Source organism: Pelophylax lessonae (genome assembly GCF_965119305.1).
Source record: "Pelophylax lessonae genome assembly, chromosome: 10".
Taxonomy (NCBI): domain Eukaryota; kingdom Metazoa; phylum Chordata; class Amphibia; order Anura; family Ranidae; genus Pelophylax; species Pelophylax lessonae.
The window spans coordinates 227,992,796-228,014,725 of record NC_138777.1 but is presented as its reverse complement, the minus strand read 5'-3'; the positions used below and the strand labels follow the sequence as shown (position 1 = coordinate 228,014,725).

Sequence of the window (21,930 nt, the reverse complement as noted above, 5' to 3'; positions counted from 1 at the left end):
TGCAGGGCAAGGCTCACATTCACTTTATATATTGTAATGAAGGTTGAATATATTCACCCCTGGCAGTGCTATCCTTCCTCACCCCTTCCGCTCGTCATTGGTTACTTTTAATAAAGAGCTCAGCTTGGGTTCACATACAGTGCATTGCGAAAGTATTCGGCCCCCTTGAACTTTTCGACCTTTTGCCACATTTCAGGCTTCAAATATAAAGATATAAAACTGTAATTTTTTGTGAAGAATCAACAAGTGGGACACAATCATGAAGTGGAACGAAATTTATTGGATATTTCAAACTTTTTTAACAAATAAAAAACTGAAAAATTGGGCGTGCAAAATTATTCAGCCCCCTTAAGTTAATACTTTGTAGTGCCACCTTTTGCTGCGATTACAGCTGTAAGTCGCTTGGGGTATGTCTCTATCAGTTTTGCACATTGAGAAACTGAAATTGTTGCCCATTCCTCCTTGCAAAACAGCTCGAGCTCAGTGAGGTTGGATGGAGAGCGTTTGTGAACAGCAGTTTTCAGTTCTTTCCACAGATTCTCGATTTGATTCAGGTCTGGACTTTGACTTGGCCATTCTAACACCTGGATATGTTTATTTGTGAACCATTCCATTGTAGATTTTGCTTTATGTTTTGGATCATTGTCTTGTTGGAAGACAAATCTCCGTCCCAGTCTCAGGTCTTTTGCAGACTCCATCAGGTTTTCTTCCAGAATGGTCCTGTATTTGGCTCCATCCATCTTCCTATCAATTTTAACCATCTTCCCTGTCCCTGCTGAAGAAAAGCAGGCCCAAACCATGATGCTGCCACCACCATGTTTGACAGTGGGGATGGTGTGTTCAGGGTGATGAGCTGTGTTGCTTTTACGCCAAACATAACGTTTTGCATTGTTGCCAAAAAGTTTGATTTTGGTTTCATCTGACCAGAGCACCTTCTTCCACATGTTTGGTGTCTCCCAGGTGGCTTGTGGCAAACTTTAAATGACACTTTTTATGGATATCTTTAAGAAATGGCTTTCTTCTTGCCACTCTTCCATAAAGGGCAGATTTGTGCAGTATACGACTGATTGTTGTCCTATGGACAGAGTCTCCCACCTCAGCTGTAGATCTCTGCAGTTCATCCAGAGTGATCATGGGCCTCTTGGCTGCATCTCTGATCAGTCTTCTCCTTGTATGAGCTGAAAGTTTAGAGGGACGGCCAGGTCTTCGTAGATTTGCAGTGGTCTGATACTCCTTCCATTTCAATATTATCGCTTGCACAGTGCTCCTTGGGATGTTTAAAGCTTGGGAAATCTTTTTGTATCCAAATCCGGCTTCAAACTTCTCCACAACAGTATCTCGGACCTGCCTGGTGTGTTCCTTGTTCTTCATGATGCTCTCTGCACTTTAAACGGACCTCTGAGACTATCCCAGTGCAGGTGCATTTATACGGAGACTTGATTACACACAGGTGGATTCTATTTATCATCATTAGTCATTTAGGTCAACATTGGATCATTCAGAGATCCTCACTGAACTTCTGGAGAGAGTTTGCTGCACTGAAAGTAAAGGGGCTGAATAATTTTGCACGCCCGATTTTTCAGTTTTTTTATTTAACAAAGTTTGAAATATCCAATAAATTTGGTTCCACTTCATGATTGTGTCCCACTTGTTGTTGATTCTTCACAAAAAATTACAGTTTTATATCTTTATGTTTGAAGCCTGAAATGTGGCAAAAGGTCGAAAAGTTCAAGGGGGGCCAAATACTTTCGCAAGGCACTGTAGCACTACTTTGATGACCGAACTGCAGCCGGTCATGTGTGATCCCAGCCTTACTAAAACTGCAGCTGGTGCAGCTCTGCATAGTAACCAATCCGCTTCAGTGTCCAAGCTTAATTGAAGAAGGTGAAGTTAGAAGCTGATTGGCTACCATATACAGCTGCACCAGATTTTTCACTCCAGTTTTGGTAAATCGACCCCCATTGTATTGTTAAAACAGGAAATTAGGAGTTTGTGTGTGTTTGTTTCTATGGGTGGCGTTTGTAAAGAATAAAACATGGGGCACTGTGTGTATTGTATATATCATGGGGCACTGTGTGTATTGTATATAATAACATGGGGCACTGTGTGTATTGTATATATCATGGGGCACTGTGTGTATTGTATATAACATGGGGCACTGTGTGTATCGTATATATGTACTGCTGCATATTTTTTATTTAACCAGACATATACTATTTAGGATGCAGCTATTATTACTTTGCAGAAGATCTTTTCCAGCCAGTTGGAGGTTTGTACCATTTTGTTATGAATAATACAATACTGGGTCATGTCTGTACAATTCTGTGAAGTGATGGCAAAGTGCAGTTGGCTGTCCAGCATTCCCAGATGGAATTACATCTTCTCTGTCTTTGTTACATATATTGTGTTTTGTAGATAAGGTGCTACCCGGTGTGCAGATATATAATGCAAAAGAATGTGGATATTCTATGCAAAATGACTTCTTTCATCAGGTGCAATCAATAAAACCAAAAGGTAAATGAGTGTTAAAACTGACAGACCTCAAAATGAACAAAACTTATTTTGCAGCTGCTGCTAGGGAAGAGCTACACATATTTATCATTATTAGATTTTGGCAATACATAGAAATGTTCTACTTTAGGCTATTGCATGGCTGTAAAACCTGTGGCCCTCCAACTGCAGAACTACAAGTCCCATGAGGCATTGCAAGGCTGACGGTTACAAGCATAACTCCCAAAAGCCGAGGCATGATGAGACTTGTAGCCCCACAAAAGATGGAAGGGTACAGTTTTAGCATGAATGGCTTAAACTGATATTTGACTTTTTGTTTTTTATATTCCATAGCCTTAAGAGTTTAGGTTCCCCCCACAAAAAAAAAATCATATACAGTGGGTACGGAAAGTATTCAGACCCCCTTAAATTTTTCACTCTTTGTTATATTGCAGCCATTTGCTAAAATCATTTAAGTTCATTCTTCTTCCTCATGAATGTACACATAGCACCCCATACTGACAGAAAAACACAGAATTGTTGACATTGTTGCAGATTTATTAAAAAAGAAAAACTGAAATATCACATGGTCCTAAGTATTCAGACCCTTTGCTCAGTATTTAGTAGAAGCCCCCTTTTGATCTAATACAGCCAGGAGTCTTTTTGGGAAAGATGCAACAAGTCTTTCACACCTGGATTTGGGGATCCTCTGCCATTCCTCCTTGCAGATCCTCTCCAGTTCTGTCAGGTTGGATGGTAAACGTTGGTGGACAGCCATTTTTAGGTCTCTCCAGAGATGCTCAATTGGGTTTAAGTCAGGGCTCTGGCTGGGCCATTCAAGAACAGTCACGGAGTTGTTGTGAAGCCACTCCTTCGTTATTTTAGCTGTGTGCTTAGGGTCATTGTCTTGTTGGAAGGTAAACCTTCGGCCCAGTCTGAGGTCCAGAGCACTCTGGAGAAGGTTTTTGTCCAGGATATCCCTGTACTTGGCCGCATTCATCTTTCCCTCGATTGCAACCAGTCGTCCTGTCCCTGCAGCTGAAAAACACCCCCACGGCATGATGCTGCCACCACCATGCTTCACTGTTGGGACTGTATTGGACAGGTGATGAGCAGTGCCTGGTTTTCTCCACACATACCACTTAGAATTAAGGCCAAAAAGTTCTATTTTGGTCTCATCAGACCAGAGAATCTTATTTCTCACCATCTTGGAGTCCTTCAGGTGTTTTTTAGCAAACTCCATGCGGGCTTTCATGTGTCTTACACTGAGGAGAGGCTTCCGTCGGGCCACTCTGCAATAAAGCCCCGACTAGTGGAGGGCTGCAGTGATGGTTGACTTTCTACAACTTTCTCCCATCTCCTGACTGCATCTCTGCAGCTCAGCCACAGTGATCTTTGGGTTCTTCTTTACCTCTCTCACCAAGGCTCCCCGATAGCTCAGTTTGGCCGGACGGCCAGCTCTAGGAAGGGTTCTGGTCGTCCCAAACGTCTTCCATTTGAGGATTATGGAGGCCACTGTGCTCTTAGGAACCTTAAGTGCAGCAGAAATCTTTTTGTAACCTTGGCCAGATCTGTGCCTTGCCACAATTCTGTCTCTGAGCTCTTCAGGCAGTTCCTTTGACCTCATGATTCTCATTTGTTCTGACATGCATTGTGATCTGGAAGGTCTTATATAGACAGGTGTGTGGCTTTCCTAATCAAGTCCAATCAGTATAATCAAACACAGCTGGACTCAAATGAAGGTGTAGAACCATCTCAAGGATGATCAGAAGAAATGGAAAGCACCTGAGTTAAATATATGAGTGTCACAGCAAAGGGTCTGAATACTTAGGACCATGTGATATTTCAGTTTTTTTCTCTTTTAATAAATCTGCAACAATGTCAACAATTCTGTGTTTTTCTGTCAGTATGGGGTGCTATGTGTACATTCATGAGGAAGAAGAATGAACTTAAATGATTTTAGCAAATGGCTGCAATATAACAAAGAGTGAAAAATTTAAGGGGGTCTGAATACTTTCCGTACCCACTGTATATATACATACATACATACACACACACACACACCCACCTACCTTACAAAGGTGAACGGAGCATCGATTGCACACCACCTCTACACTTAAAACTGATCAATCAAACACCACTGATCGCTCACGTCTCCCCTCTGATCTGAGCAGAGTGACTGTCAGTCAGCAGCTCTCTGTTCTACCCCTCCAGCGCTCACTGAAATTTTGGGCTGTGGAGGGGGTGGCTCAGAGGCTTGCCGAGAGGCTGAGCCAGTTGCTGGTGCAGGCATCTGGGTGAATCCCAACATTAAAGTCCGGATCAACCCAGAGCCTGGACTGGGGTGTGTGCTGTAAGTGGACTTTAAGCTCGCTGTCAGCTGAAATTGGGTCAGAACGAACGGCACGACTGTGATCCATAGTAGAAGTGGGGCCTATAAAGTGCTGGGCATTCTTCTCCTTTAAATTGTTTCTTTGATGGACTTTAGCGGTGAGGTCTTTGTACTTGAGTTCCTAGGCACACCTGTTGGAGGTCCCACTCCCTCTGGTGGGTATTTCATTGGTTCAATAGTAAGGAATATACAATGGGAGGAGTGTAAAGGGACCAAGCTGGGACTATGACAGGGAGATCTCACCATGGTTATCCTCAAAGAATATATAAGAAGATCAATAATGGAAATATTTTCCTAGGACAGTTTGTTTACCTGCAGAGGTGAGTTTTTTTGTAGCTGCTGATTAATTACAATGGCACTATGAGATGCTTGGCCCTACCCAACCCTATTGAGAATGTTATAAAATAACTTTCTGAAGGTTGATAATTGCATACAGTTGGGCACTCTGCTGGCTGAGTTGACATACCTAACCCCCCCCCCCCCCCATTACAGGTGCCCATGATGGTGCAAGCTGGGAATAGTTTCTGCTGCATAGCGTTATACTCCTTTCTTCATTGTCCAAGACTACTTTAACCACTTAAGCCCCAGAGGATTTGGCTGCTCAAAGACCAGGGCCTATCTTGCGATTCGGCACTGCATGACTTTAATGGACAATTGCTCGGTTGTGCGGCGCTTTCCCCAAAAACAGAGCTTTCTTTTGGTGGTATTTGATCACCTGTGCGATTTTTAATTTTTGCGCTATAAACAAAAAAATGCGACAATTTTGAAAAAATAATATTTTTCACATTTTGTTTTATTTGAAATTCCCCCCCCCCCCCCCCCAAAAAAATGTAAAAATCAAAATTTTTTAACATTTTAGGCCAATTTGCTTTCTGCTACATATTTTTGGTAAAATAAATCGCAATAAGCGGATTTTGATTGGTTTGCGCAAAAGTTATTGCGTCTACAAACTACGGGAAAGATTTATGTCATTTTTATTGTTGTTTTTTTCTTAACTAGTAATGGCGGCAATCTGCGTTTTTTTTTTGCGGGACTGCGACGGACAGATCGGACCCTTGACTGACATTTTTGGGGGTACCAGTGACATTACTACAGTAATCAGTGCTATAAATATGCACTGTTACTGTAAAAATGACACTGGCAGGGAAGGGGTTAACTTTATTAGTGATCAGTGGGTTAAATGTATCCCTAGGGGCGTGATTCTAACTGTAAAGGGGCGTGGCTTGTGATGTAACCACAGAGACATATGATCCTACATAGCAGGATCGTATGATCTCTGCAGTTACACCAGGGAGAATGACAGACGGCTTTGTTTACATCGGCCGCCTGCCTTTCTCCCTCTCCAGCGGGAGATCGCGAGTGACTGGCAGACATTGGAGCTGCCGGTCACTCGCGCGGGGATGTCAGGGAACGAGCGGGAGCGTGCCTCCAGCGGCACGCCCTCACCCTCTAGAGGCTCCTGGGCGAGCAACGTAGCCCTACGTTGGTTTTCCCAGGAGAGCCAGACTGCGGCAGTAAATAGTCGTGCGGCGGTCGGCAAGTGGTTAACTCCTTGGCGCTGACCATATGCAAATAATGCAGCTTTTCACCGGGTGGGCCTTGACCCTGAGAGGCCGCATATTTGCGTACAAGAATGTAAACAGCTGGGCCGAGAGTGTGCACTCTGCGTGCTCCCGGCAACTAACGGAAAGCTCCCGATCATATGACAGCCAATCACAGCGCTCACATAAACACCACTCTGCCTCCCAGCATCTGCAAGCCCTTACAGGGCTGGAAGGTGCCAAGGGGTAAAGCAACAAATGCCATGCGTGTTGTAAGGGTGAATTGTATGTAGGTAGAAGGGTAAGGGGCAGTCAGGGAAGGGTGCGCCTCTCAAGCATATAGTCAGACTAAGATTATAAACTGGACATAAAACTCTAAAAAATGAAATGATTAGTTTGCAGTGTTTTCTTTTTTTTTTTATACAATTTATAGTGCAGTGTGCCTCTAAAATGTAAATCCAGAAGAGCCCCTCCCTCCTCTTACATTATAACCCTCCTCTGTTCTGGGGGGGGGTAATAATTGCCAGTGTTGGCCCAGCTCCTCTTCTCCCGCAGCAGCTACTTAAAAGGTTATGTGGGGAGAGGAGTGAAAGGGAATACTACAGGGCACTATTTAAAAGCATACAAAATACCCCCCTGAGTTAAAATGTAAATTTTATTTATCAATGGGACACGGCCCTCAACTGTCCTAATAAACAATTAACATCAGGTCAAAGAAAACTCCCCCCCCCCCCCCCCCCCCCAGTCACACAGGCCGCTGTTCATATCAGAACCCTGCCTTTTTGATTCCAGCATAGGCCGGAACGGGAGGCTTCCATCCTGAATGCCATCTGCCCTGGATCAGAATTATGGGTTGCCATGGTACAGGTGAACCGGCCACCGTAACAAGTGAAGCCATGTGTCCTGGCCTTAGAGCTTGGGTCTTCAAACTACAATTCCCATCATGACTGTGAATCTCAGGTTTACAATGCCTCATGGGATGTGTAGTTCCGCAACAGCTGGAGGACCGTAGTTTGAGGATCCCTGCCCTAGGAGCATCAATGGTTGTTATTGTGCTGATGACTGACCCAGCACTGTGGTAACTCATGACCCTAATTCAGGACAAATTGGGTCCCATGCTTGAGGCATCTCGGGAACTTAGACCGCACCCAAGGTGAGGAACCCCACCATGGAGAATGATGCCTCTGAGTCTGCTGACATCACATCCAATATAGATAGTGTCGCTCAGCAGGGTTTTGGATCTTTATACAAGAACGGCTGTTACAGGAAAGGTCCCTTTCATACGGAGGTGGAGTCCAGCTGTGATCTGCTTGCTCAGTGGGAGATCTGGCCATTGGTCCCCTGCTGGGTGGGCAGATGACAGGTCTGTCTCTGCTCATGCAGAGCAGACACGGCTGCTTTCCTCTATGGGTGGTTGGATGTAAACTGACTACCTGTTCATTTACACCCAACTGCCATCTGATTGGCTGGACAGAAGGAGAACAGACCCCTTCTTTCTGTTCTTAGCAGATTGGAGGAAGGCGGGTGTCTGTGTACACTTGCTGCTCCATAGAGAAGAATGGAGGTTCTGATCAGGTCTGCCTGAAAACCAGACAGGTGGACCCGATCAGAACAAAGCATGAAAGAGGCCTTAGTAGTTTCACACTCCCCAATGCAGATCTGCTGTGCTTTGGGCAAAGTGCAGGTTAGCCATTCTTTCCTATAGACTTCTATCATGTCTCGTAGGTTTTGCTGCCGTTTCAGAAAGGTGCACCAAAGATGTGGCATGCAGGAGTTGTGGTGCGCTTTCTAAAACTGCACCAAAACCACAGGATCTCATAGAAGTCTATGGGAAAGCGCAGCTAATCTGTGTTTATGTACAAAAGCGCAGCGGGGCATTGTGAAGCTGCCCTAAATAACACGACTAAAATATGCTAAATACACGTAAAATCTTATGGGTAGATTAAACATTTGTTTAGCTGGTGACAGGTTCTCTCTAATAACATGACTGACCCTATAATGTGCAATTTGTCCGGATGGTCCTGATTGAAATTAATTGGTTTTAAAGAAGACCCTAATTTTAGATGTGCTAAACTAGTGTGAACAACTGAATTATTTATTTTACTACAGAATGTTTAGGCCAGTTGCACACAGGCGCCATTATTTACTGATGGTTACTCGGGAACTTGTTGACAGAAATTCCGAGTAAAGTTGCATAAGCATAGAGAAGAGTAAAAATCTTCATTGAGATAATACTCAAACACGTATACCAGTAAATGAATGCACTCAAATGTAGCATTTTCTATTTTTGTTTTACTGCTCTGTACTCAGCGCTGCATTGCTTGCTTGCTCTGTACTCAGCGCTGCATTGCTTGCTTGCTCTGTACTCAGCGCTGCATTGCTTGCTTGCTCTGTACTCAGCGCTGCATTGTTTGCTTGCTCTGTACTCAGCGCTGCATTGCTTGCTTGCTCTGTACTCAGCGCTGCATTGTTTGCTTGCTCTGTACTCAGCGCTGCATTGTTTGCTTGCTCTGTACTCAGCGCTGCAATGCTTGCTTGCTCTGTAGTCAGCGCTGCATTTCTTGCTTGCTCTGTACTCAGCGCTGCATTGCTTGCTTGCTTGCTCTGTACTCAGCGCTGCATTACTTCCGCTCTGTACTCAGCGCTGCATTACTTCCGCTCTGTACTCAGCGCTGCATTACTGCCGCTCTGTACTCAGCGCTGCATTACTGCCGCTCTGTACTCAGTGGTGTGTATTGTTCCATAGACAACACTGCATCTCATTTCAATTCAGTAGTTAAAAAAAAAAAGTGTTTTTTATTGTACGCAAGAGGCCTTAGAGTGCTCTTCTGTCATTCAAAGAGATCTGAAAATTGGAGATTGTTAACAAATGTGTTCTTCATCCTTTGAATTTTTAATTTTTTTTTTGTCATTAAAACATTACTTGGAAAATATTTTTCAGCTGTAGTTTGTCCTTTTCAATGCGAACTGCTGCAGCATTCATTTAAACAAATCATCTGCAGTGGATTTCCCCCCAAAATGCCACCAAGATGGGGGATATTGTCTGAGAGCGGATTCACTTCCTGCTGCCGCCCAAAAGTGTAAAAACTCCACAGACAGAAGGGTGACGGAGGTACAAATGCTTCAGCTTTGTGTGTTTGGGCTGCTTTTTTTTTTTTTTTTTTTTTTTTTTCTTCTTGTAAGCTGTGTAGATTCTTGTGATTTCAATGTAAAGCAAAAACACTTACCTCTATGGCTGTATATTTTCCTATCAAAAATAATACAGTAATTTTCTAAAAATCTGATTTGTTCTCCTAGGACTATACAGTTTTTGAAATATTCATTCTATTTACTTAGAGGTTGTAAACCCCCCCCCCCCCCCAAAAAAAAAAAAAAAAATGAAAAAACAAAACCCCTGTAAGACAAAGGCATACTGAGCTAGTATGCATTGCGCATATATATATATATATATATATATATATATATATATATATATACACACACACACAGGGACCCAAGAGAATAAAATGCGGTTGCAATTTTTTTTCACACAGTATTTGCACACCAGTTTTTCAAGTGCAATTTTGTTTTTGGGGGAAAAAAATACACTAATTAATTTTAATGCAAAAAAAAAAAAAAAAACTAATTTATAACACAATTTTTTTACATGGTTTTCATCTGATCCTCAAGACGAACGGAAAATTGGGTTACCATCCATCTGGATTTCATGGACGGGATCGGATAGCAGCAGACTTGTCACCACTGACATCCGCTGCTCCATGGAGGCCTTAAATAGGCTCTGCCTGACCCAAGATGGCTGCTAGATTCACATAAGGTGGCAGCATCCAATGGGAGAGCTTCGCTAAGTGACCCAGGAAACCACAGAGCAGGGGTTGGCAACCTGCGGGCTGCTGCTAAATGTCCGTCCCATCAGTGCACGTGATGAATTCACATGCACCCGACCAGTGGACATTTTAAGTAAAAGCAGAGGGGAGCAGGAAGCTGAATGAGAACACGGGAGAGAGACACAGCAGTGCCGATAAGACCGTGGGAGCTTTCCAGGTAGGTGGTCCTAGCAACCAATTAATTACCAGCTTGTTAATTTTTCATAGTAACTCCCATTGTTTTATCAGCGCTGCTGTGTGTCTCTCCTGTGTTCTCATATAGCTTTCTCTCTGCAAGGGGGAAGGTAAGAAAGGGCAGAGCTGGGGGGGGGGGGGTGCTCTGTAATGTAAAGGATCCAGATTATATATGTAATATATAATTCAGGGAGACCTGCAGCAATGTCAGAGCCTAGAGGGAGTGAACCTGCATGCTCCCTCAGCGTGAACTGGCTTTGTATTAGCGAATCACCTTAACCACTTAAGGACCACCTACCGTACATATACTGGGACGGCCCTTAAGTGCAAAATCACGTATATGTACGTGATTTTGCTTTAAGGCTCTAGGGGGCGCACGAGCTGTCAGATCCAGTCCGCGGGACCGGCGGCCTCCCACAATTGTCAAGGAGATTAACAGATTTTTTGACTTACCGTAAAATCCTTTTCTCTATCATACATTGACGGACGCAGTTCTCTCTGATTCATATCAGTAGGGTAATACTGCCCCCTACAGGAGTAGGACATTAGGCAGAAAAAGTTCTGGCTACACCAATGGGCAGTCCCGGAGGGTACACCCTCTCTCTTCCTGCATAGGATGCTAGTTTTAATCTGCCTAGTCAGGAGTAAGGACCTAGTTCCTTGCTGGGATCTGTGGTCCTGGCATAGAAGTAATTTTTTTTTTAGCTAGTCTTTTTTTCCTCCGGCTCGTTTTTTCTGTGAGATCTTCTAGTAATTATGCCGGACTGGGCGACAGATTGGACCCCCATATCCAGTGGTCACCCCAGTCTGGCCATCGAGCGCATGCAGGCCTTAGCTCCGCGCTGGGTCGGCTGCGACATGGTCCCGCTGGACGGGGACTGGCCCCACGAGTTAAACGTCTCGCCAGGACGCACACAACAGGGTCTAGGCTGATGTTGCAGCATTCCTATTTGGCCGACAGCCCCCCTACTCTGGTGGCGTGGGGTCCTGTCATGAGATGGCGCCTGCCTGTGTTCCCGGTATGGTGAGTAAACGTCTCCCCCTTCCCTGGCGGTTTTGGGGTGGACGCGGGCCCTCTCTCTGGGATGGTTGGACCCTCACACTCCTGGGTTCCCTCTGCCCTGTTGTGATCCCCCTCCTCTCCACCACCCCCTCCCTCACATGGGGGACTGTTTGGGCCTACCTGAGGTGGGGGCCTAGTCTGCAGGCTGCATGGGGGGCTGGGGGAGTGCACCGTCTGTTTTTCAGTTTCACTTACGGGATGGCATTGTGTATCAAGGCTCTTTTGATCACTGAAAACAATCTCGGACACCTGTGATTATTACATCGCCAGGTGAGCCCAATTTAAGGAAAAACGACTAAAGGAGGGCGTTCCACATTATTAAGCAGAGCACCATTTTCATGCAATATGGGGAAGAAAAAGGATCTCTCTGCTGCCAAAAAGAGTGAAATAGTTCAATGCCTTGGACGAGGTATGAAAACATTTGATATTTCAAGAAAACTTAAGCGTGATCATTGCACTTTTAAGAGATTTGTGGCTGATTCAGAGCACAGACGGGTTCGTGCAGATAAGGCACATTGAGGAACATTTCTGCCCGATCCATGCATCGGATCAAGAAAGCAGCTGCTAAAATCCCATTACATAGCAGCAAACAGATATTTGAAGCTGCTGGTGCCTCTGGAGTCCCACGGACATCAAGGTGTAGGGTCCTCCAGAGTCTTGCAACTGTGCATAAACCTTCTATTCGGCCCCCACTAACCAATGCTCACAAGCAGAAACGGCTGCATTGGGCAGAAAAATACACGAAGACTAATTTTCAAACAGTCCTGTTCACTGATGAGTGCCGTGCAACCCTGGGTGGTCCAGATGGATGGAGTAGTGGATGGTTGGTGGACGGCCACCCTGTTCCAGCAAGGCTGCGAGGTCAGCAGGGCGATGGTGGAGTCATGTTTTGGGCCGGAATCATGGGAAGAGAGCTGGTCGGCCCCTTTGGGGTCCCCGAAGGTGTAAAGATGACCTCTGTATGTAGAGTTTCTGACTGACCACTTTCTTCCCTGGTACAGAAGGAAGAACTATGCTTTCCGTAATAAAATCATCTTCATGCATGACAATGCACCATCTCATGCTGCAAAGAATACCTCTGCATCAATTGCTGCTATGGGGATAAAAAGGAGAGAAAGTCATGGTGTGGTCTCCATCCTCCCCTGACCTCAATCCTATTAGGAACCTTTGGAGCATCCTCAAGCAAAAGATCTATGAGGATGGGAGGCAGTTTACATCCAAACAAGCAGCTCTGGGAGGAGATTCTGAAATCTAGCAAACACATTCAAGCAGAAACTGTCCAAAAACTCACAAGTTCAATGGATGCAAGACTTGTGAAGCTGCTATCAAATAAGGGGTCTTATGTTACAATGTAACATGACCTGTTAAAATGTTTAAAAAGTTAAAATGTTGTTATAAGTTTGATTGAAATAGCTTTTGATTTCAGTAAATATGCTGCAAACACAACAAATGACAATTCTCAGTTCTTTACAACCTATAAAGTGTTTTGAAACTTAATAATTTGGAACAGTGCATTGTAAGTTTATGTTTAAAAAAAAATTCTGTTATCATTAGGAGGTTTGTTCAATAAAATTTGAATTGTACTCTTAATAGTTGATAACGTGTGAATTATGCTGACTGTTATTTACATCAATTATTTAGGTAAATGAGAAAAATATAATTTGCATAATAATTTGGAACAGGGTGTACAGCTACTATGTAGTTGAGCAAAGACCTAACGGCCAGTCACAGCGCCATGCCTTGGCTTTTTGGCCACACATTATAAGAATACGTTTACACAACTCATCAAAGGGAATGGCCAAAAATCCAGATGAAACCTCTGCGTTCCCACCACTCCCACAATACACACAGTTTGATTTATAGATATATTATTTATAGAATACAGCTGCTCAATTTACATCTTTGCTTTAGAAAAACAAAGCAAAGTTATATTTCTCCTGAAACCGGCCATATATCCCCCAAAGCAATTTTAGGAAACACCCATTTCTGTGGAAGAAATGACACGTTGGGACCGATCTGTAAAGTTATGAAATCGAAATGTCATTGTCTTTTATTTTACTTGTGCTGAGGCATCAACATTTGTTTTACCCTTAGTCGTGAAGAGGCTAATGTTCGAACCAGGGTGCCATCGCCCGAACGTCCGGCCGAAGGGTGCCATCGCCCCCAACGTCCCGCCGCAGGGTGCCATCGCCCCCAACGTCCCGCCGCAGGGTGCCATCGCCCCCAACGTCCCGCCGCAGGGTGCCATCGCCCCCAACGTCCCGCCGTAGGGTGCCATCGCCCCGCCGCAGGGTGCCATGGCCCCCAACGTCGCGCCGCAGGGTGCCATCACCCCAACGTCCCGCCTCAGGGTGCCATCTCCCCAACGTCCCGCCGCAGGGTGCCATCGCCCCAACGTCCCGCCGCAGGGTGCCATCAAGTTTACATTATCTTTTTATTGTGTTGATCTGTTTGAAATCTGCATAAAAAGACCTCCCCCACACTCCTAATTTGTGGTCATGTGACTGCTAATCCGTTTTTTGTGTTCCTTTTTACTATAGAGCGGTGCCATCGCTCCCAACGTCCCGCCGCAGGGTGCCATTCCCCCAACGTCCTGCCGCAGGGTGCCATCGCCCCCAACGTCCCGCCGCAGGGTGCCATCGCCCCCAACGTCCCGCCGCAGGGTGCCATCGCACCCAACGTCCCGCCGCAGGGTGCCATCGCACCCAACGTCCCGCCGCAGGGTGCCATCGCACCCAACGTCCCGCCGCAGGGTGCCATCGCACCCAATGTCCCGCCGCAGGGTGCCAACGTCCCGCCGCAGGGTCCCATCGCCCCAACGTCCCGCCGCAGGGTGCCATCTCCCCAACGTCCCGCCGCAGGGTGCCATCGGCCCAACGTCCCGCCGCAGGGTACCATCAAGTTTACATTATCTTTTTATTGTGTTGATCTGTTTGAAATCTGCATAAAATGACCTCCCCCACACTCCTAATTTGTGGTCATGTGACTGCTAATCCGTGGTTTGTGTTCCTTTTTACTGTAGAGCGGTGGACAGAGCTTCCCCTTTGCGCCGATATCTATACAGGAAGTGATGTCACCCCTCAGGCTCTGCTAAAGTCAACAAGTGGGGGGAGGAGCTACATTTACCTTACTGCTGTGTGCGGAGCATGTTGTGCACTGGAAGAAGCAACTTTGCAGTACCGACAGCGCCTGGGGGCTCGGCTATTTGAACAGGAGCTGAATTGTGTTGTCACCCGGTCACTGGAATTAGTGTCAGCATCAGGGGATTGGCATTTATTCACAGAAACTTAGTGTAAGAAAATGTATATTGATCACCCAAAGGGACTGGTTTTTACTCAACAAAAGTGAACAGAAGCTTTTGGAGGAAACGTCTTAAAGCTAACTCAACCATTTAGAGCAAAGGGCCACTTTACTGACCTTCAGGTGTTCAGGAGGAGGGGGGGGGGAGTAAACATTGTCCTGGCATTAGTGGTAGTTAACAGTGCCCCATATTTGGTATTAGGGGGAGTAATAGAGGCCAACTATGGGTGTCAATAGAAGGAATAGTGCCCCGAGGGCCGAGTAAATGCAAGCAAAGGGCCGCATCCATCCCCCTGGTAACAGTTGAGAGACCCCTGATTTAGACCATATTTCATGTTACACCTATAATTAGCATGTAACATGGTCAGTCTGTAGTTCCACGCCCACAAACCGCTGTCCACTACAGATTTGGCATTTACTCAGAGAGCTGTGAATGAAAAAACGACAAGTCTCATCTGCCACGGTGGTACAGGGACTGTAGTACTCAATGGAGCACACGTGTGGTGACATACAACAATGGAGCACACGTGTGGTGACATACAACAATGGAGCACACGTGTGGTGACATACAACAATGGAGCACACGTGTGGTGACATACAACACTTATAGTCCATTGATACTTCCAGCTCCATAACGGGAGGTCCATTATCGAGGTAAATCCGCTGCTGTACTAAAGAAAAACAAATCCTAGAGATGTAGATTTTTGCCCACAGGAAAAAAACAAACAAAAGTTGCTGTAGATTTATTTTTTAATTAAAATAATTATTTGTACATGTTTTTCCTCCAAACAATCAATATGTAATTATTGAGTAGATAATAAACATGAACCGTACTGACATTGTTATTATTAGTAAGTTTTCTGTATCTGATTTACATTTCACTTCCAGCTAATGTGCAAATTAAACAGATTTGCTTTTTACTCTTCAATTGTTAGGCAGTTAATTTAGTGCTTCATTTCTTTTTATATCTGGAAATTAAAAAGTGACATTTAGCCAAAATGTTTTGGACATCAGAGAGTGGTTAAAGTAGAATTCCAGCTTTACTTTCACTTTAAATAGTTGGATCCAAGCTGGTCCAACTATTTCCCTTACAGAGTGATGCGGCCGCTGTGTGGGCTGTAATGGACCGTAGTAGCTGCCGCTGTGCGGGCTGTAATGAACCGTAGTAGCTGCCGCTGTGCGGGCTGTAATGAACCGTAGTAGCTGCCGCTGTGCGGGCTGTAATGAACCGTAGTAGCTGCCGCTGTGCGGGCTGTAATGAACCGTAGTAGCTGCCGCTGTGCGGGCTGTAATGGACCATAGTAGTTGCGGCTGTGTGGGCTGTAATGAACCGTAGTAGCTGCCGCTGTGCGGGCTGTAATGAACCGTAGTAGCTGCCGCTGTGCGGGCTGTAATGAACCGTAGTAGCTGCCGCTGTGCGGGCTGTAATGAACCGTAGTAGCTGCCGCTGTGCGGGCTGTAATGAACCGTAGTAGCTGCCGCTGTGCGGGCTGTAATAGACCATAGTAGCTGCGGCTGTGTGGGCTGTAATGAACCGTAGTAGCTGCCGCTGTGTGGGCTGTAATGGACCATAGTAGTTGCGGCTGTGTGGGCTGTAATGGACCATAGTAGTTGCGGCTGTGTGGGCTGTAATGGACCATAGTAGCGGCTGCTGTGCGTGCTGTAATGGACCGTAGTGGCTGCCGCTGTGTGGGCTGTAATGGACCAGAGTGGCTGCCGCTGTGTGGGCTGTAATGGACCAGAGTGGCTGCCGCTGTGTGGGCTGTAATGGACCATAGTAGTTGCGGCTGTGTGGGCTGTAATGGACCGTAGTAGCTGCTGCTGTGCGTGCTGTAATGGACCGTAGTAGCTGCTGCTGTGCGTGCTGTAATGGACCGTAGTAGCTGCCGCTGTGTGGGCTGTAATGGACCATAGTAGTTGCGGCTGTGTGGGCTGTAATGGACCATAGTAGCGGCTGCTGTGCGTGCTGTAATGGACCATAGTAGCTGCCGCTGTGTGGGCTGTAATGGACCAGAGTGGCTGCCGCTGTGTGGGCTGTAATGGACCATAGTTGTTGCGGCTGTGTGGGCTGTAATGGACCATAGTAGTTGCGGCTGTGTGGGCTGTAATGAACCGTAGTAGCTGCTGCTGTACGGGCTGTAATGGACCGTAGTAGCTGCCGCTGTGTGGGCTGTAATGGACCGTAGTAGCTGACGCTGTGCGGGCTGTAATGGACCGTAGTAGCTGCCACTGTGTGGGCTGTAATGGACCATAGTAGCTGCCACTGTGTGGGCTGTAATGGACCATAGTTGTTGCGGCTGTGTGGGCTGTAATGGACCATAGTAGTTGCGGCTGTGAGGGCTGTAATGGACCGTAGTAGCTGCTGCTGTACGGGCTGTAATGGACCGTAGTAGCTGCCGCTGTGTGGGCTGTAATGGACCGTAGTAGCTGCCGCTGTGCGGGCTGTAATGGACCATAGTAGCTGCCACTGTGTGGGCTGTAATGGACCATAGTAGCTGCCACTGTGTGGGCTGTAATGGACCATAGTAGCTGCCGCTGTGTGGGCTGTAATGGACCGTAGTAGCTGCCACTGTGTGGGCTGTAATGGACCATAGTAGCTGCCGCTGTGTGGGCTGTAATGGACCGTAGTAGCTGCCACTGTGTGGGCTGTAATGGTCCACAGTGGCTGCCGCTGTGTGGGCTGTAATGGTCCAGAGTGGCTGCCGCTGTGTGGGCTGTAATGGACCACAGTAGCTGCCGCAGTGTGGGCTGAGGTACCATTAGTTACATACAGTCAGGGGTGCCGTTGGAAATCATGGGGCCCTGTACAGCCTGTGTCCAATTCAGAAAAGGAAGGGGCCGGTAAATGAAGTATTTACTGGCCCCTTCCTTCACTCTCCACCCCCCTGTGTACCCGCAGCAGCTGGAAGGGAGAGGGAAGCTGGAGGGGCTCAGGCACACAGGAGATCGAGATTGGGGCAGTGAGACGGAAGGACAATTACAGAACGCACTGTGTCTGTGTTTCTCCCTCCAGCAGCTGAATGCGGGTGGTAGGGAGAGGCGGGAGAAACCGGCTTCCAGCTGCTGGAGGGGGAAACAGTGCATCGTTCTGTAATTGTCCCGCCACACACTGATCCCCCTCCCATCAGCGGCCCTGCATACAGTGAGTGGCGCTGTGTACCGGCAGCAGTACAGGAAATTTCCCATCTGCTGCGGCAATTAAAATAAGTTGGTCTGAGTGCTTCTTGCAGAAGACTTGTATTTTTAGTAATGACTACAAGACTTCCTCTAATTGGCTGAGGTGATGGGGCGGGCTAATGATGTCATCATTTCCACCTTGGCCAATAAGAGGAAGTTTTGAATTCATAATTCATGTATGATAAAATACAAGACTTCTCCTGACTCGCAGAGAAGCGCTCAGACTTTATCTGGAAGTCACAAGAACTGCTGCCTGGACATGGGACCACTTACCTTATATAATTCTACAACAGTCCATTACAGACAACACAATGGCCGCATCATTTTATAATATAGAGTTGGTTTGGGCCAGCTTGGGTTGAGTCTGTCTTGGCCTTTACTTGCAGTGTCCCCTTTATTGAGATTTCCCCTCACTACTTATCCTGGTGACCGCACGGGAAATAAGGACCGTCTTCCCAGTGCCCTTGGATAATGATAAAGCCTGATGCAAGTTTTCCATGCAAAAAAAAAAAAACTGAGATCTTGACTTTAAGAGTATTTCATTGGTAAGGTGGACATTTTGTGGGTGGGGCTAAAGATGGGCCCTGCCCATGTGATAAAGTCCATATTTTCCACCTGCAACTTAACAAAACCAATAGCAGCCCTGCATTCCAAAAAAAAAAAAAAAGGTGCAAACTGCAGCAGAAATGTGAGGAGAAACCTTCGCTGTGTACAGTGAGAGATTGGATCACAGTTTGCTGTTCAGCAGCTCCTGCCCGCTTTTTAGTGAGAATCCGCCATCAAACGCCGCGTTCAGGACGTCATCCAGGGCTGTCGCAAAAATGAAATTCAGATCCCTTCTCACGTTGACCGGAATCTCTTCTAGATCCTTCTCGTTCCTCTGCGGTATAATCACCCGCTTCAGTCCAGCTCTGTGTGCCGCCAGGACTTTGTCTTTAATACCACCGACCTGGAAAGAGAGGTTACATAAGAATCGATCCAGGACAGACTTCCTGTGATTACCCCCATTTACAGTATACATGGCCAACAGCACATGGGTGGGAGGAGGAGAATATTCTCAGCCAAACGTCACACCGCTGTACTGCTGCATGCTAGTCTAGGGTGAAGGGTTGGTTTACATAGCAGTTCAGTCATGTGACCTGCGCTGTCACTTCAAGAGGCACAGAGGCGGATGCAACTGGAATGTGTCACTGCATTTACTGCCAGCTGGAGTGCCAACTGTGCCACACAGCAGTCTAACATGGGAGAATGTTCTACTGGGATAGGATATTGTACCCGCAGCAGTCTCTGCTAAAATGGGAGAATGTTGGGTATTATGATGTGTTTGTGTGTAATTAAAGTATTTTTTCCCAAAAAATTGTGTTTAAAAAAAAAAAAAATTATTTCAAGGATTCCTCTGGAGTAAAGAGGTTAAGAAAGGCTTCAATATAGACTAGACCTTATTAGTCAGAAATGGCTTAGAACCGGGTTCACTAAATGGCAGACTGAGGTTCAGGCCCAGACTGAGCAACAGTCCTGTCCAGACCACGGCCGTGCCACTTATCAGCCTGGGGTTCTTTCTCAGGTCTCCTGCTATCATCATCACAGCAGGCGAAGGCTGGAAGTGCTGCAGATTGGGACAGAGAACGGGAGTCTTTTCATATTAACAAGCTGGTAATTATCAACTTGTTAACATAGTAAAGGGTGCAGCTCCCGCCCTCCATCCTGATCTGCAGCACCTCCCACCCAGCCTGCTGTGAGTATGACAGCGGCAGCCGGGCGCTTCTGCCCTGGTAGGACTGTGCAGGGGAGGCTGCAAATAAAAGAGGGACTGTGATGGAACGGAGGAGAGGGAGGCTGAAAATAAAAGAGGGACTGTGATGGAATGGAGGAGAGGGAGGCTGAAAATAAAAGAGGGACTGTGATGGAATGGAGGAGAGGGAGGCTATGACTGCAAGGGGCACAGTAATGTGTACAGGGGGTGGGCACGGTGATGTGTAAAGGAGGCGCTGTGATGTTATGGTGGACTGAGGACACTGCTGGACTGTGATGTGAAGGGGGTCTGTGATGGAAATGGGGGACTGTGGACACTGATGTAAAGGGGGAGGGGGGCTGAGGACAGTCATGTAAAGAGCGCTATAACGTGAAGGGTAGGCCAAAGACACTGATGTACAGGGGGGGGGGGGGGGGTCTGTGATGTAAACGAGGGACTATGGACACTGATGTAAAGGGGGAGGGGGGCTGAGGACAGTGTTGTAAAAAGGATGTGAAGGGTAGGCTGAAGACACTGATATACAGGGGGACTGTGGACACTGATGTAAAGAGGGAGGGGGGCTGAGGACAGTGATGTAAAGAGGATGCTATGATGTGTACACTGATGTACATGGGGGACTGTGAAGTTATGAAGTTAAGAGGGGCTGAGGACAGTGGTGTAAAGAGGGATAATTTGATATGAAGGAAAGGCTGAAGATACTTATGTACGGGGGGGGGGGGGGGGGGCGGGCTGTGATGTAAAGGGGGACTGTGGACACTGATGTAAAGGGGAAGGGGGGCTGAGTACAGTGATGTAAAAAGGATACTATGATGTAAAGGGTAGGCTGAAGACACTGATGTACAGGGGGGACTGTGATGTGGAGGGGGGCTGTGGACACTGATGTAAAGAGGGAGGGGTCTGAGGACAGTGATGTAAAGAGGGAGGGGTCTGAGGACAGTGATGTAAAGAGAATATTATGATGTGTACACTGATGTACAGGGGGGTCCTGTGGACACTGATGTAAAGGGGGAGGGGGCTGTGAAGTAAAGAGGGGCTGAGGACAGTGATGTAAAGAGGATGTTATGATGTGAAGGGTATGCTGAAGACACTGATGTACAGGGGGGACTGTGATGTAAAAGGGGGCTGTGAAGTGTTACAGTGCAAACATTAGATTTGGGCATTTGGCGGAGGAACATTTTACCAACTGGACCTCCATAAATTGTAATTCCAGACCCCTGGCTTAGAGTAACCAAGCAGATTAAATAAACACAACTAAAGATTACATTATTAACCTGGTTAGGGACACATTCACTGTTTTAGGCACTGAGGAATGAATACCCATCTTCCCCACCGTGTGACTTACAGGTAGGACGAGTCCCCTCAATGTGATCTCCCCAGTCATGGCAACATCTGAAGACACCAGTCTGCCGCTAAAGAGCGAGGCAAGGCAGGTTACTATGGCAACGCCCGCAGACGGACCATCCTTTGTGACGGCCCCAGCTGGAAAGTGCAGATGAATGTCGGTGTTGTCAAGGAGATCAAAGCTGCCAGACGCTGAAAAGAGAAGAGGATGCGGCAGTCATGTCATAGGCTACAAGAGCAGCGTCTATGTACTGCACATCTCTGAGACACAAACTTTAAAAGAGCAGAAAAACATTTCGCTAACGCACAATCATAAAATGGGCATTTGGAGGAGAAGATATTTAAAACTGAAATCTGGCCAGACAGAAAAATAAAACAAAGTTTATTGCAGTTGTCTTAAAAATCAAGTTATTATTTAGGCCTTGTTCACACAGGTGTACCACAGTGCAGACGCCGTGTTTCCCTGTGCAGGTGTTCCATGCATCCCTGTGCAGGCAGTCCCATTATGTCAGTTGGGACACAGCAATGGCACAGACACAGCTGCGCTCCCAATATGACATCTGTGTGGGTGCAGGGCTCCAAACACACACCGTATGCTTTTGGGATTTAAATTTTGGAGTGTGGCTGTGTCCGTGCAGCCGCTGCGTCCCAACTGACATAATAGGACTGCCTGCACAGGGATGCACACTGTCTGCGTTCAAAACTGTGCACCTGCACGAATGTTAAATTGGAATCAGTGGCTGTGCAGCCGCTGCATCCCAATTGACATGAACACCTGCCCAGGCATACACGGCTCTCGCACAGTTATATGATGT

The 21,930-nt window shown here is 46.5% G+C and overlaps 1 protein-coding gene across 1 annotated transcript in view; it reads right to left on the bottom strand.

Annotated features, from left to right (window-relative positions):
* Positions 1-18,541: 18,541 nt before the first annotated feature.
* The window catches only part of LONP2 (lon peptidase 2, peroxisomal), a gene marked incomplete at its 5' end in the record, with an annotated part of 171,883 nt that continues 168,494 nt past the window's right edge, over positions 18,542-21,930 (bottom strand). The window contains 2 exons of the mRNA XM_082270039.1: positions 18,542-18,970; positions 21,117-21,307. Coding sequence (XP_082126165.1) covers positions 18,749-18,970; positions 21,117-21,307 — 413 coding nt within the window. The 3' untranslated portion in view covers positions 18,542-18,748. The remainder of the gene's footprint in view (positions 18,971-21,116; positions 21,308-21,930) is intronic.